At 30.4% G+C, this 17372-nt stretch overlaps 1 protein-coding gene across 1 annotated transcript in view; it reads left to right on the top strand.

Moving 5' to 3' along the window:
• The window catches only part of LOC124356796 (neuropeptide F receptor-like), a 46798-nt gene extending 40043 nt beyond the window's left edge, over positions 1-6755 (top strand). Inside the window, exon 6 of the mRNA XM_046808004.1 lies at positions 1575-6755. Coding sequence (XP_046663960.1) covers positions 1575-1954 — 380 coding nt within the window. The 3' untranslated portion in view covers positions 1955-6755. The remainder of the gene's footprint in view (positions 1-1574) is intronic.
• The last annotated feature ends 10617 nt before the right edge of the window (positions 6756-17372 follow it).

The following is a 17372-nucleotide window of genomic DNA, read 5'->3' as shown; positions in this document are numbered from 1 at the left end:
GAAATACCTAATCTTCATAACCTGACGTAGTTTAACTTCATTTTAGTTATACTTCCGTCATTTAACGTCTTAAGGACTAACAGAAATACAGAGTGATCATTGTACTCCATTTTCCTTTGTGTTTGACGTCATATAAATTATTTAATATAAGGATTTTCATAAGACAACTTATTAATGACAGCTGATGACAACTTTGATGGGATTGTAATATGACGTGGTTATAGAGAAAATTATTGTACATATAGAACTTTACTTTGTTTAGCATTATACATGTATTTAAATGGTGATATATTTTTTAGGAAAACCTTTTTTTTAGGGGATTTAAACTACTTTTTTCATTGTGCATGAACTCACAGCTTTTACAAACTATTCAGTGTTATTTAAAGATATTATCATTTCTGAATATATTGTATTGTTTTATTAATTTTATAATTTGGTTTTTACACAGTTTCAAAATTTTCTATACTTTTCCCAGTCGATTTGACGAAATCATGATGTAAAATGTTTTTCTTTTTTGTAGAATTATGTAGTGTATAATTCCTCCAAGATGATTTATTTCCTCAATAATTTTATAAAACAGAACAGTGTATACCCCTTATTATGCTTGATGTTATACATTCCTTACTTCATGGAATTTTTGTATTTTAGTCCTTTGCTTCCAATCACTCTATAACAATTTATTAATTATAACATTAATATGAAAAATGTTCAGAGTATTATATTTTTACACTTTTTTACTCTTTGTAAAAGAAATATTAATTTAAAAAATTATTATTATTTTTATTAAATCATAGTTTTGTATGTTGTACACATAAAACAAAGTTTCACTATTCTTATGAGCTATATAAACTGATATTCTACCCTAACAATCTAAAACAACATTAGAATAGTATTTATCAAATTTTATAATTATTTTAATGATAATTTTATTTAATTTCGAGTTTTTAATTCTATGACTTGTACTGTTTCTACGCTGATAAAGTCTATTGTAACAAAATACTTATTTAATGACAAATGAGAAATCTAGAACCTTGATACCCTTAATATTTGCTTAACTAAATAAAGTAAGGATGATACATTTATGCTGCCTCAAATTAGTTAATAGGTAAGACATTTTCAACATTGCGTTCTAATATTTTTGTGAAAATAAGATAAGGTGATAGTCATTGAAATAGTATAAAGCGTGCAATTACATCTTAGACGTGATATATATTATTATGTCGCAAACATTGGAATGTTTCGGATTCTTGTAGAAGCTTATACAAACACTACACAAACACTATAATTAATTAAATAAATTCTATTTCCCACACAAAAGACCGACCAGTACCTTTTGTGCGAACACAGCAGTTACAGTACCGATACCGCATCAAGGCTTTTGTGGTACCATGTAAATTCTATAGAAGGTATATTCTATACAGTTTTGACACATTGAAACTTAACAGTTTAAATCTTGTAAATTCGGCTGAAATTGAATAACACTCTTCTTTAATTTATGAAAAGTAGGAAAGAAACTTTAAATTATACTCTGTTCAGTAGAATGTAATCTGTACAATAGTGTGTAATCTGTACAGGTGTTGCGATCTTGTTCGCCCTGAGCTGGCTGCCTCTAGGTATCTTCTCTCTGACGGCCGACGTCCTCTACTCAGAGGAGTCCTTCAGCCGTGTGTCCTCACAGGACCTGTACGTGACCTTGGCCGTATGTCACGTGACCGCCATGACCTCCGCTGTGTCCAACCCCGTGGTGTACGGCTGGCTGAACTCCAACATACGCCAGGAGTTGCTGCAGCTGCTGCCCTCGAAGTGTGCCACTGTGTCCGGGATAGAGGAAGCCACCACCAAGACCGCTCTGCCAACCACCACCCACCGGCGGGAAAGTTTCACCATCCTGCTGCAGAACGGGGACCGGCCAGTGCTCACTCAATCGCCCCACACATTGGTCACTGTCTTATAACGGTCCGTGAGGTCCTCATCGCGACTCTGAGATACATCTTCTAAACACCATTCTCTAGATAAACACTATTTTATGTGACAAGGTATGAATGCAATGGGTAGAAAATTGTAAAACAATTACATATCACATAGTAAGACGGATAAATTCCTGGTTTAAATAATATAAGTTTCTTGACCCGTTCCTTACTTCCTAAAATTGTTTACCAGGATTACGATTGTAGATTGTCAATACAATAAATATCCAATTTTTTATACTAAACTCTCGAACACATAGCCTCTAATCGCCCTCAGTATATAAAGCTTCTGGCTTTGGAGATGAGGTCAGTCTTTCTGTCAATAAAAATAAAATTCATAAAACATGGTTTACTAATATTATTATATTCAATTTTATAATGAAAGGAATTTTTCATCGCAACATATATAACTTTTCAAATAAGCTAGATCTAAGTAGAGATACTTTCACACTTTCTGTTTATGGTGGTGTTGACAAACACATGATGAGCGAGTGCCAAGAGAAGATAGGTAACTACTGTCTGTGTTATGTTTGCTTTGCTTAGTGTCAACCTTGACGTATGCTGCATAAATATCTCTTGTGACAGATACCATATAACTAGTTTTAGAAAAGTCTATTTAAACGATTTAATTTTGTAGTAAGAAATGAATTGTTGAAATTATTTGTTGTTTTGATTGGTTTTAAAAATACAAATTGACAAAAATTATTCAAAACCTTGAAGATTTATAATGCTTGTAATATTTATGATCCGGTTTTATTTAATTTGAAAAGTAAGACACCTGTATTGTTTGGTTTTTCGAGAACATACTTAAAGTCCGTTCCTAACGATAAATATTTAAATTCTTGCTCAAACACATTTACAACAGAATTTTGAAGTTCAACTGACTCACATTCAAATGTTATTCCACCCCAAGTACTACGTTATCATAGACATGATACGCGCTTCTTTCCTTATAGAAGTATTGAAAAAAGAGTTTGTTTGGAAGAGTAACATAAACTTTCAAATATAAGTAAGAGTAAAGAGTAGCATGGACATAACTTGATGCTAGATTTACTTGGCGTATTTATAATAAATACGTATAAAGACATAACATCATGATCAGTATCAGTAAGTTCAGCTCTTTGTTTACTTTACTATAATTTTACAAGTATGGGTATGCCACAACACGTGTTGCATAACAAGCTTGACTGAGGTTGTGTGCAAAACTAAGTTTATAACACATGTTCTTCTGGTAGTTATAAAATACGTTAAAATTTATTATGATTTGATCCATTTTGTTTACAAGTTGATTTAGTCTTTGATTTTCTCGTTACTATCACGGTGAGACATAAAACCAATGTATAAGTAATTTTAGTAAGTACCGCTGTGGATTGAAATGCAGCCTCCTTAAAATCGATGTTGCATTTATAAAAATGAAGCTGCTTGCAAAATTCCAAGTTTATAGATTAATTCGTTTTTGAGGCATCGTGCGGACAGAAGGGCCTACATAGATGAAATTTTTCCAGTCCCTCGAGGGATGGTCTTCTCTAACGCTCAGCCATCAACGGACGATTGAAAATATGTATAGACAAACTTGTACGTACGAAAGGACAAAATACTTAAACACACACAAAATCTGTGATTGGATCTACGAGTTAAGAGTATCGAGAGTTATCGAGAACGATGAAACATATCAACACGAATGAGAGAGAACGATGAAATGTATCGATTTGTGGCACATCACGAACATCTCTCTGTATGCTGCAGTACCAAAGTGGGCGTCGAGTTTACTTATCGGTTTGGCAAAATCGTTTAGTTTAGTCAACAACGATGTATTTTCGTAGACTCTGATCACCCACCAAACCGTTCATAGGTTACAAACTGGATGTGATATTTAAAACCTTTTTAAATCTCTTAATATAAACCACTACCGAATTGGGTCACATTATTGGTGCTCAAATATGATTCCTTTGAACTGTGACTATAAAGTAAATGTGGGCGTAGTAGGTGGTTACATATTAGGGCGGTTCTATAGTATTTGTTTTATAAAGCCAGCATTAATACAATTATTTTTTTAGTCTCAGAGATAAAAACTGTAATACATTTTAAAAGTTTTTTCTTATTCCATATATTCCGAAAGTAGCATAAAAATTATATTTAACTACATACCATTGTATAACTATTTAAAGTTCTACTTTCATTACCATTGAGATTTGAAGATGCAACTATATGATCTTACTTAAAATGTGGCAAAATGTGTTATATGACAAGTAAGTATTATTTCATTATTTGTTTATCATTTCAAAAAACGAATGGTCGTTATCTTGTATCGTTTTCTTCAATCGCCTATCGAGCTGGAATCGCCTATCTTACCAGAATTACTATACAGCCGCTTTTATACCTTGAGGGGCATAAATGTTTAGTGCTGTGAGACAAGGGTCAATAAAAGATAATAGCGATATCGTGTTCCTTTTAAGTTCAGTATCATTAAGTAGTTCTTTCGCTAAAAATATCACAATCTGCTCTATCTAGCTTAAATTAAGGAATTAAAAAAATAATTCAGGATAATGCAATAGTATAGTTTTCTTTGTAATAGAATCAAATAATTCGTATAATGACGTCAAAAATAAACAGTTTGGATTCCTGTGATTAAAATTAAATTCTAGTTTTTTCGGTTAAATAATTTCAAAATGTTATTTTTATTTACAGTGGCATTATTTAAAAAAGTATAATTGGTAAAATTCATAATGTAATTTAATAAACAAATTGTATAATGTGTTAATTACTAGTATTAACAATTCGGAGTTTAATAAAGAAAGACTGTTTTAAAGAATAATTGTAAACTTTTTCAAGAAATATTCGTAATACATTTTATTTACATAGTTTCTCGTAGTTCTAGAGTAATATAAATTTTATCCGATGACATCTTAGAGTGGAATTCAGGACTTGGTACGCTACATAAGTTAACAGAGATTGTTACGGATAACTCCTACAGGTGAAATGTAAATGTCACTACCCACTTCTCAAGCAACACCTCTTTGCATCTCATTACTTCTCCGTACACATCTATTTTCGTATGGAATATTAGTATTTTCTGAATAATATTTTCCTGTTCTAATATTCGCTCTTGTTGTTGGCGTGACAGTGCACCCAACCACATTTAAAATTTGATATTTTTATATGTACATTTTATGACTGTACCACTACTTGAGTGTATTGTTAATATGATAAATTAATATAACAATTATAACTTAATATAATGTGCGTATTTATCTTGTAATTTGTTGTAAATACTAAACAACATAAGTGTAATTTAGTTTTAGTGTTGTTCTATGGTTCCTATACAGATTGATTACAAATTGTAACTAACATAATTGTCAAAGGTAAATTATTTCACAGGATAAATGTTTTTTTTACAATGGGTTCGCCAATATAATACTTGTAACGTGAAGCTCTTTTTTACTAATGCTAGCTGTAATCTCATATATTTACATCACAAATTGTATATATATTTAAATATATATATATATATATATATATATATATATATATATATATATAATATATTTTAAATATATGAACATTAATGTAAAATTAGATACAATATAAGTAATACAAAAGATACTTTAACGTATATTTTACAACACATTTTTTAAATAATAACAAACAAAATGAATAAGTCTAGATAGGTTTCCTAAAGGATTTTAACTGGTATCTCATGAATACTGGAACTATTACTACAGACAAAAATTGAAAAACTGTCATATATATACAATTTCACTTATTTGTTAATTTGAAATTATTGCTTGCAAATGTCAGAAATTGTATCTAAAACCATTTATATAAATTGCCAAAATAACAAAACGTTTCTATCATTATAACATAATTTTCTCTTTAAATTGGCAATTATTGAACAGCAACGCCACCTGCTTTTTTGTGATGAATACCAATTGGAATTTACAATTTTAAATTATTGATACAATTTCCCAGTATCTTGTAAATCTTAAAATTCCTTAAGGAAAACTCAATGTTTTCTTTTAATGTTGATTGTAGTATAAGATGATTTTATAATTTATAAACTTTTATTTACTCACTCGCTTAAGAGCTATAGCATATTAATGCTTTAAAAATTGCATATTTTTCCAGATGTAAGCACTATTGTGTAATTAATTTCAAATGAAGCAATAAGGAACACTGCTTTTAGTGAATTAGTAGTGTTGAACGAAAAAAATACACAGCATGACATGCGTATGGTGGATATGAGTATAAATATTAAAAATACAATAAAAATGTGCAATTGTTCGTCGTCTATGACGATAATCAATTATCCTTGGTGTTCCACTAATTTTGGCGATGTATTGATTACACTAAAGTTTTATAACTGATCTTGGCATCATACAGTGATTTAAATTAAGGTGTTAAAATTAGTGAATTTAATTAATAGTTTCTTCCATCGCATATATGCAAAATGTTTTACTCATAATACCAATAAAAAGTGTATTTATTTTTTTAAACTAGTATTGAAGGATCTAATTTAAATAATATATCAATTGAAAATAATTTTATTACGTATGGGGGGCTTCACGCTTTACATGTGTACGTTACCTATGTTTCTTGTGTTGTTTATGGTGATCTATGAATAACCACAACTATTGAGTTATAGCAATCCAAATGTTTGTACACGTGCTGTTGTGAGTAGTGAGCCCAACTCCAACACATGATTACAAACATGATCATGTATACATCAACATTATGCAGCCTCTGTGATTTGTTTGTACGCTTATTGATTAAACTATACCTTTGACACAACTTCTGTATTTTATTCCTCCAACCGTATATAATGTGTGTGTGTTTTATCAAAACAATATTTAAAAAAAATGCCAAGTCAAATCATATTATCTTTAAACTGAAGTCCTCCTACTATTTGGCAGTGAGTTAAGCGCGGGGTGAGATCCTCTCTCATGCTTTCAAAAATCTGAAGTGGTATTTGGTAGTAGGTGTCAAAAATCCTGTTTCTTTAATCTTCAATGTTTTCTAGTGGTGTTTTGTAAATTACGGATTTAATGTGACCCTATCGAAAAATGTCCAAGCTATTCTATTTAACCACGCCTACCAAAACACTGAATACGTTTTTGAGTTGCCGGGAAATGTAGAACAGGGTGAAAATGTGCTAGGACACCATAATGATGGAAGTAAACGATGTCTTCATCAGATTCATGTTAATTTTCCTTAATAACGGAAGTTTTAAGGGAAGGTTTATTCTTATACCATTTGTAAATACAGTTCTTCATTAAGATTCTCGTTTAAAAAATGGTCCTAAAAAGTGTTTATCAAAAATTCCAGGCCACACATTCAATTTTTCTTCATATTGGGTGCAGTATTGACGACAATGATGGAGATTTTCTGTGCCTCAGTACCTACAGTTGTGTTTCTTTAAAACCCTATTAATAAAAAGTGCATTCATGACGGAACACAATTATGGATGAGCAGACTTCAGAGCTTCCATTTCTTTACGAAATTCTGGAAGGTCTTTACGAAGGTCTTGATCGTCTTCATTTAGCTCGTGTACAAGTTGAATTTTATCTGGATTAATGTTTTTTCTGTAAGTCACTTGTTTACAGACTCTTAAAAATGTCACAAAGATTTTATACTGATCCGTTGGATTGCTAAGGATCTTCAAAACATTGTGTTTCATACGCTTAGCCTACGTCTAACAGAGACCGACCTGGACATTTTACTAAAGTTCTTAAATATTTCTTTGTCACATAGCTATCAGGAATTGCAACTTTAAAACGCATTTCTGCTTCATGATAATTTATATTCGTAGCCCTGGAAATAAATATTATTTCTAATAGCTAATTTCTAATTAACTTAAAAGAACAATTGTCATTCCTACACTATTGGTCTTAGTTCTTTGTGTGGACTGAGTAGCTCACTGTTACATAACACAGTCAGTAAAGAGCGGCTGATGTTACTCCGTAATCTCGGGATAATCTATGAGCTCGTTTGTCACTTGCAGAAGGTAGTCTTCTCTGTCTAACTAAAGAGCTATTATCAATCCTACACCAATATCTTAGCTCTTTGTGTGGACCGAGTAGCTCATTATTAGGTAACACAATCATTAAAGAGAGACTGATGTTACTCCGTAATCTCGGGATAATCTATGAGCTCGTTTGTTACTTGCAGAATGCAGTTTCTCTGTTTAACTAAAGAGCTATTATCAATCCTACACCATTGGTCTGAGCTCTTTGTGTAGGACTGAGTAGCTCACTAATACATAACACAGTTAGTAAAGAGTGGCTGATGTTACTCCGTAATCCCAGGATGAGTTTTTGAGCTCGTTTGTCACTTCCAGAAGCTCGTCTTCTATGCCTAACTAAAGAGCTATTATCAATCTTACACCATTGTCTTAGGTCTTTGTGTGGACTGAGTAGCTCATTATTAGGTAACACAATCATTAAAGAGAGACTGATGTTACTCCGTAATCTCGGGATAATCTATGAGCTCGTTTGTCACTTGCAGAAGATAGTCTTCTCTGTTTAACTAAATAGCTATTATGAATCCCACACCATTGGTCTCATCTGTGTGTGTGGGCTGAGAAGCTCACTACTACGTATCCCAGTCACTAAAGAGAGACATATGATTTTCCGTAATATCGGGATAATCTTTATAATTTGTTAGACACTTGCAGCTGCTATTTTATTTCCAACTAACAATTTGGTCTTACACATTTTTGATTATCTAATCAGTAGCATAAAGATTTATGTAATAGGTAGTTTAGGGGAAATTTATGGTTTGTTTGTTATTTGGAGATACTTCTCTTGTTTGTTTAACAGAAGCAAAGTTATATTGGGTTTCTTAGAAGAAAATAAAATAATCTAGAAGAGGATTAAAGGGTCAACGAAGACATTTACGATTATATAAGTAAACCCAAATCGTATAAATCCGTAATATTAAAGATCCATGAGAAGCTAAATTTAGTACAGTGGAACTAATTTATTTAAATGAGTTGCAGAGATAAAGTTTATTGAAGTTTTATTTATAGTAGTCATCATATTCTTAAACATTTTTGACCCATAACTGCTTAACAAACTTGTTGATTTAAGTTGGTGAAGCGTTATTTAAGATGCAATTAATAAAACCTGACTCTACTTTTGTGCCGTGCCAGAAGCAGTAGTCAATGATTCAGTACAAATGAATTAGTTAACGAGTTTTAAATCAAAATAAAATTCTCAGTCAGTGATATTTTATGAAATGCTGGAAGTTCTGCCGGTAACTGATATTCAATTCTAGGTGTGTTTGGATAAGAATAAATATGAAGTTGCAAAACAAAAGTTTCTTTAGGACAAAATCAACTGTCCAAAAATTCTAAATGAATGTACACGATTATTCTTTGGAGTTTTAGTAATGTCTAAGAATGAAATCAAGCGTTTAAATATTCAATCAATTGAGGATCATGTCATGTATATTACTTGATGTGAAAAACCACAATTTTATGTTTTTGAACATTGCCTTTTTAACGAAAGTTGTGAAAGGGAACACTTAACTTCTAAGAGCCTTTTAGCTAAGAGCCGAGGTCATACCAAACAATATAAAAGAACCACTAACAATCTCCGGGGTAATATAAGGAGGAAACCCGTAACATGAAGTGAAGTGACGCCATATTGTCCTGACGACAGTTTCAGACTGACAGTTCCTGTGGGCTGTCAGCCTCCTGCGTCAACATGACAAGTAGCGTATACTATAAATATTTTAGGTGTCCATGTTTCTTACTTCCTAAGACGAAAAGAGTGATGATTATATTAGAAAAAACTGTTTGGTATGTATAACGACTTGGATTGTAAATATTAATATTCCAGAGTATTAATATTTAAACCATCAATGAGACAGCCAAGACGATATAAAATATTTTTTTATTCAGTGAATATTTAGTACAATTTATTACTAGATTGTTAACTATTAAATATTATCTGGTTTGTCTAAAATAAAATCACAATTCTTAATAAAAATAATGGATTTATTTTACACTGGCAAATTAATAAGTTCAAAGATTCAGAATTATCATCACTATATTTTCTACAAAGAATTGACAAACCGTTTAGTAAATTTAAAAGGTCCTTTGGTAAGAAAACAAAATATTAATCAAATATATCAAACTAAAAATCAAATATTCTGAAAAAAAAAAAGTTTTCAAATAAAAATCAAATACCACTTGGAAATAACTGAAATAATTGATCACTTCTAAGTTCACTCAAAATTCAAAATAAAATTTAAACTTCTCTTTCCACTAGTTGAACCTTAACTTTCAAGTCTCTTCAATTCAGATTACAACTCTCTCAAACAATAATTATTAAAGTTCAATTAATTACCAATTAACAATTCACAATAAAACAGTTCCAAATAATTATTAATAAATTACTAAATTTCCAAATTTCAATTAAAGTTATTGACAAAGTTCAATTTTAATTCACTTTTCTTGCAAGTAATGTAACTTCATCCAAATGTAACTTGTATGATTCTATTATGCTCTATTGTTCATCGAGAATTAATTATGCAGATTGCTTTGTAGTTTCTATGAATTTAATTTTTTCCTATAAAAAAAGACAACAAAATTAATTTAATATCAGATCTGGAAGACTATTTCAATAACGTACAATAAATTTGGTGCTTACCTGAAAATCCCTCGCGGAAAAAATTTAGAAACACGGCACACTGTAATCAACAATTCACGAAAATTACCAAAAGAAGGTCGAAAATTATGAGCTGGCGCTTATATACTTCCCCTTCCACCAATTCTGATGGACATCCGCGGTGTTCTCTCATTGGCCCAGCTGTATTCAACTAGGAGAACAATAGCCGTAGCCAGACAAGTTCTGATCAATTCAAGGCATTGAACCGCCTTCCTAACAATTTAAAACTACCAGTAGTAACTTGCCAAAGGATTACATATCCGTTTTTATTCTAACTTCTCACAATCTAATTTAAAATTAAATCCCAATATTTCCTTCCCAAAATGTTCATTTAATTTAAGTTTTAATTAAAAAAATAAACCAATGTAGCTTTAAAATCGCTACAGTATGCTTCAAAAACACAGTTTTAGGCGATTCTAATCGAAAAGAGTTCTTTCAACGAATATTAAGACGAATACGAGCGCTATTATCTCTGCTACCAACGCTTACATTTTATTCTGTAATATTTGGTGAATTTGGTATTTAAGATTTACTTTTAGAACTTCATATAAAACAATAGCAATAAATGCAATAGTTTGTTTTACGAAGTTTACAGCTAATTACAAAAATATCTTAACGGGCATAATAGGTAGAAGTATAATTATAGTGAAGATGGAATTGTAAGTATGGTGGTGAGCGTATAAAAATGCACTTCTTTCATGACAGTTCACGTTTTGTGGTATTTAATTTCTATCAATTCAATAAAGAAAGTTTTACAGGCTGCCATTTTGTTGAACAAAACACTACTCTCAATTTGATGGATGGTTTAAAAAGTCCCATAAATCACTTTTAAAGCAGGATTGCCCTTGTTACAACTACTTAAGCTTTATCTTATAAAGACATTTTAGAACTCCGTGTTATGTGGGAAAAATTTATAAAATTGAAAATATATTTTTAGTACGTAAAGAAGGTAAAAGAGAAAAAGAACCAATGCTATGGGACAAGGTTCCTTATGAACTAATATACATGTTTTATAGTCAAATAAAACGTATCGTGACATAAATTTTCACAATGAATACTTTATCCGCCCCATTATGTTCCTTGCAAAGTAAAACCACAACAATATTTTTAGAAACAAAATATATTGATATAATGATTTTTATCACAATGTAGTATAATTGTTTGAAAGGCTTTTTATACAGTGTAAGAACTGTTTTTGTATAAGTGGAACAACACTATGCAAAAATGACCGCAACAGTACGAATATTGTGAACATTAGTATGGGAAGCTTATACATGTTAATGGACTCTGTCTTTACTCGAGCAGGAAAACATTATGCATATCATACCTTTACATCTTAGAGGCAACCTGCAGAGAAATACCTAGTCGTAATAAAATATGCCATCGTATAATGTATATATGAATAATAATGAACTATCGATATACCCAAACCAATTTAAACACTCTATACCTTGTGAGGAGACCAACGTTGGGTATTTTACGTGAATCTCAAATATCCCAGTAAGTAAATTCGTATCTCGTATTTTATGTTTTACGTTAAATATAATTTTGTAAAAACGTGGTCATTTTATAAATATATACGAAACAGGCAAACAATATAAAACAAACCTTAAAAATGCTTTCAAAAAGTGCAATATGTTACCAACATAGGTCAAGCGTTAAAATATATGTAAATGTTTTTTGCGTCAAGATTCCATTGAGCTATTTTCGAGTAGCCTGTTAATCAAACTGTGGACGTTGTATCACTAAAAGCGTTAAGAAAGTTATCGTTTAGAAATTAACTGACTTTAATTGATAACGCTATCAAAACTTTTGTATACATGTTAACTGAATGTGTGCATTGCTTCTTGTTGATTATTTTCATTTAGTGTTTCATAACAAGGTGTATTCTCAGTGCATTGGTTTATTTATTTTACATTCTTTGTGCAAAAATAATTTATGTGGACAAATACTACTTCGGGATTAACTGTAAAACTGATTTTGTTCGACCTTGTAAAGGTTAAGGAGATGTATTATGTTGTCTTAATTGTGTATAATTCAGTTACTTGTAAAATATTTATTTTTTTCCATTTCAATCGTCATATATTTTTCATTATTTTACAATAAAACACGCAAGATACAATGCCTCCTTAGGATGAGAAACAGTACTTTTCAATATTCAAACATCAACACAATGAATTAAATATTACTGATTCGGTGATAACATTTCAAAATCAGAACAAAAATGGCAGGTAGTTAAATACTAGTATTACAATTGCTTTGCATCCTAATAAAAATAATCCTATTAAGGAGTTTTTAATTGTTTGTTCAAGAAAAATTGTAAGTATCCTGAAAAGTATAGTATATTTTAAATCACAGTTTACACTGCTAAGAATTGACCAGAAATAAATTGATACAACTCCTTCTTAATTAAATTTAGATTTATTTTACGAACTATTCAGAAGGAACTTGCAGGAAGGTTTTGGTTTAACAGAACCTTAGACAAACCGTAAACTTGTGTGAAAAGTGAAATTTAAAACTATTACATAATATCATATTAATTTATACAATAACAATTATGGTAAACTGTCATATAAATCTAACTTATACTGGAATATGAGTGTTATACATAAGACCAATAGATGTAGCATAGGTAAACGCGACGTGAAGTCAAGAAAACCACGCGCCTACAAGATGGAGGCGGCCAGAGATGAATCTTAGTGGTAAGGCAATGAAAAATCTAGATTAATAATTATTGAAACTAAAATCGTATATTTTAACCCTTAAAAATTTTTGATGTAGGACTTGTATTATTAATTCCCAAACATAATTATAATTTAAAAATCATTTTTGAAATATTTATGTTCAATAAACTTATTTTAGACTTAAATATTTCATTTATGCCCAAACTTAAAGCATTTATTAGAATGCCAACGTATTGAATTATACATTGAATGTCCGTGTAAAATATCAGTAGTTTTAATTTTAAAACGAATAATCAAAACACAAAGTAACTTTTTCATTTATAATATAAGGATTAAAATATCATATATATATATATATATATATATATATATATATATATATATATATTTAGAAATAGAAAGCAGGACTATAATAAAACATAAACCTTTTAAAATACAGTACGTATGGTTTATTCACATTTTCATTTTTATAATACGAAATAAGCTTGTATGGTACAATAGACTGTTACTATGAATTAATGACTTAATATATACGTAAAGACAGTTTATTATTTCTTTAAAGGGTTCACTTGATTGATATATATCAAGCAATTTATAGTCTAACGCGATATAAAAAATGGAATTGATATGAGGATTTATAATTAACAAATATTTTTGTTAAATATATCGTGTTTTTCAAGTTGATAGATTCATGCTTTGCTTGAGAGGGAATAAATCATGATTAACCTACTTCTAGAAGGCACTAAATGAAGATGAGGGGAAGATTAACACGCAAGGATGGTGACTCAGTCTGTAATCAAGTCTGTTTAAAGATAACGACAGACTTTGACGATGTCTGTGGACAAACAATTGAGTTTTGCAACGAAATATTCAACGAACAGTAAATATACTATTTTTAAAACTGCACAATGTTCTCAAGAACAATAATATCCCAGACAAATGTTATAATTGTATAAATGCTTCAAAGTAAAATTTAGTCTTTAAATCTATAAAATAAATGTTAAAATTCGTAAAAACTACCTTCATCAGTTTGTAAACACATAAAGCCGTGAACATAGCTTTCGTTATCCTTCTGAAATAGTCAGTAAAGAACTGAAATGAATAATGAATCAGACAAGAAAAATAAAACTATTATTTTTAAATTTCTCATTTTCACTAAAACAGTGTTTGTTGTAAACCTTATTTTTAAAAAGGGGATTAAAATAGACACTTCAACGCACTCGTTTGGTATTTTCAATACGAAAATACTATAACTGCAAACAGCAAACAATTAGTAAATTATGCAACGGAGAATTCGTAACTAAAGGATTACTAGCCTCTTAAATCTACAATAAATCTTGCAAATCTTAAAAATCTTCCTGTTTACAGATTGAGAGGTAGTCCAAACAATATTTTCCATAAAGTTTGTTTATGACGTCGCCTCAGGAAGCGTTAAACACTCAGTTTACTATTACCATTACTCTAGACCTATCTTCTCTCATTGCATTTGAATAGAACCATGACATACTGTAGAAAAGTCGCCTTGGATTATTATGCTACAAACTTTTTCCACTTTTTTCTACTCTTTTATTATCTTCATTAACATTTATTACTCTTCATTAGTCTTATTCAGTAGTAAAAACTTATAGCTGTTAATTTAGATTATAGAAATTTAAATCTAACATGTTTATAAAGCTCCCTTTTCTATTATAATCGGCAGTATTCATCACCTTAGCGCATGATAAGTTGTTCTCGTATCTTCTCAGTTTAGGTTGCGGCTCTAAAAAAAATCACGCATTCGATTTGCAAATAGGTGCCTCCAAAATACCATCCACGATTTGGGCAACCATTAACATTCTCTGGCCCTATTAAGAAACAGCTTAACAAGGACAATTTGGAAATCTAGCTGGGAATACCGCACGCAACTTTTCCACGAACTTGCCGCATATCATTTTCCCACCGTTGCCGGCAGTTGGGTTGTCGTGTCTGCTAGAATACTCTTGAGACATACTATAGATTACAGGTTAGAAACAGATTAGAAATAGATTCTTACATCATCAAAAATTATAAAGTTGACTTTTGGTAATAAAACTCTAAACAAAATAAAGCACACACCTATTAAAATTTAAAATTGTATATCTATTGTATCTTCCGTTAGTCTTTTAGGATTTTAAACCTCCTATTTCTAAGAAAATAATAAAAACTAAGATTCTAATATTATCAACTTGACTTTAGATTTCAGACACTAGGCTATTTGTTCTTATGATAAAACAATTATTGAACGAATTTCCATTTACTGTCAACAGCTACCATTATTTTAAATGTTAATTATGTACTAACTTCCTTCTCAAACATAAATTTAATATTTTAGTTAAATATATGTCAAATAAACCTGTAACGTAGATTAATAGTGATTGTGTTTCTAATTCGTTCACCTTAGTAGGCGACTTTTAATCAAGTCTGCAGGAGGGAATGAGTCTTTGGCGAGAAAAAACTTAAAATACTATAACAGCATTTTTGTAAAAACGTGATGAGGGTTTGTCTGATTATTCACTCTATACGAAGGCTGGTGTTTACAATTTTAAATGTTTAACTATTCCAGGCTGCATATTCAGTGGTGACAGTTTTACGGAGCCCAAACAAAAAGTAAGGCACCGTCTAGTCACAGGTTTTGTGACCTCATTATTGTTTGGGCCAACGTATTTGCATGTAAATTGGATCTGTTTTTGTTCCAAGAGATGGAATTGATTGTGTTTTGCAAATTTTATTTATTGGTTTCTGTATTCCAAAAATTTTAAGTCGAAAGCGTGCAGTAACCTATGATTACATTATTCTTTGTTGAATATTAAAAGAGTTCTATCTAAACATTTAATAAGTAAATTGGCATTAAAATAATATACCACTTTTTTTGTAGTGGTATCTCTGAATTACTCGTAAATAATGATGAAGATGTAATTTCTACAAACCTTTACACTACACTCTAAAACAACTATAAGGAAATGTCAATTTTTTCAAGTTTAAGTGTTGACGTTTTAAATGCATTTTCGGGTAAAGCTATTGCTAAAATTGTAAAAGCCTCGGGAGATTTATCATGCTTAATATTCTTATCCTACACGAGTTATTGATCTCTTCATTCTAAAAATATTAAGTGTGTAGTAACATGTGATAAATTATCCTTTGTTAAAATTTAATTGTTAAAGTATATTGAAATTAAAATAATATAACACTTGATCTGTAGCGGTATCGCTGAATTACTCATAACTAATGATAAAAGAAGTAATTTCTACAAACCTATAAAACATTCAGATGAGTTAAAATTTAATACTAATTTATTAAACTCGTTAATAAGTAAAGTTAAATATTTTAAATTCATTTTTGGTCCTTGCAATTGAAAAAAGTGTAAAAATCTCAGGGGATTTATTTTGCTAAACATTCTTAGTCTAGAAAAATTGTGGGTTATTGCAGATTAATTTTACATTTGCTTCATTAGCTTTATTTGATCGTAGAATGTATATTTGTTCGATAATTTCACCGGATGTAAGAATCGCATCCACTGAGACAGGAATTTCACCGCTGCAGAAACTTGGCAGAACCAAATCACTAATGAAATCTATTATTAATCAGAGTAGATGGTATGCAGGAACACTAGCACAAACTGGCAGAGGAAAGACTGGACGATATCCTGAACTAACACGCTATGTACTGATTAAAAAAATTATATTTATAAAATAATAATATAAAAAAGTACATATACATTTTTAAGAATACGTTCATAAAAACTATTAAATACTGAGATTAGATGTTATCGTTTCCTGTTCTTTCCTGGAAATCATAAAGGCGCATTACTATTATTCATACATTCAATTCAAATTATTTTATAAACCTCCAAACAAATAAAGAGATTAGTCTGAGAACAAATTTACCCTATTTAAATTACTTTAATGCGAAATTTAAATTTTTAATTGAGTTTTACGCTTTTCATGTACTGTACGCTACACACTTTTAGCCTCAAAAGTTTATTTCTAGGGCCATATTCATGTTAGGTGTGTCTTTGGCCTTACATGAATATGGCA

Source organism: Homalodisca vitripennis, chromosome 3, assembly GCF_021130785.1.
Source record: "Homalodisca vitripennis isolate AUS2020 chromosome 3, UT_GWSS_2.1, whole genome shotgun sequence".
Lineage (NCBI taxonomy): Eukaryota > Metazoa > Arthropoda > Insecta > Hemiptera > Cicadellidae > Homalodisca > Homalodisca vitripennis.
Note: the sequence above shows the minus strand (reverse complement) of the source record. Positions and strands in the feature narration are given on the sequence as shown.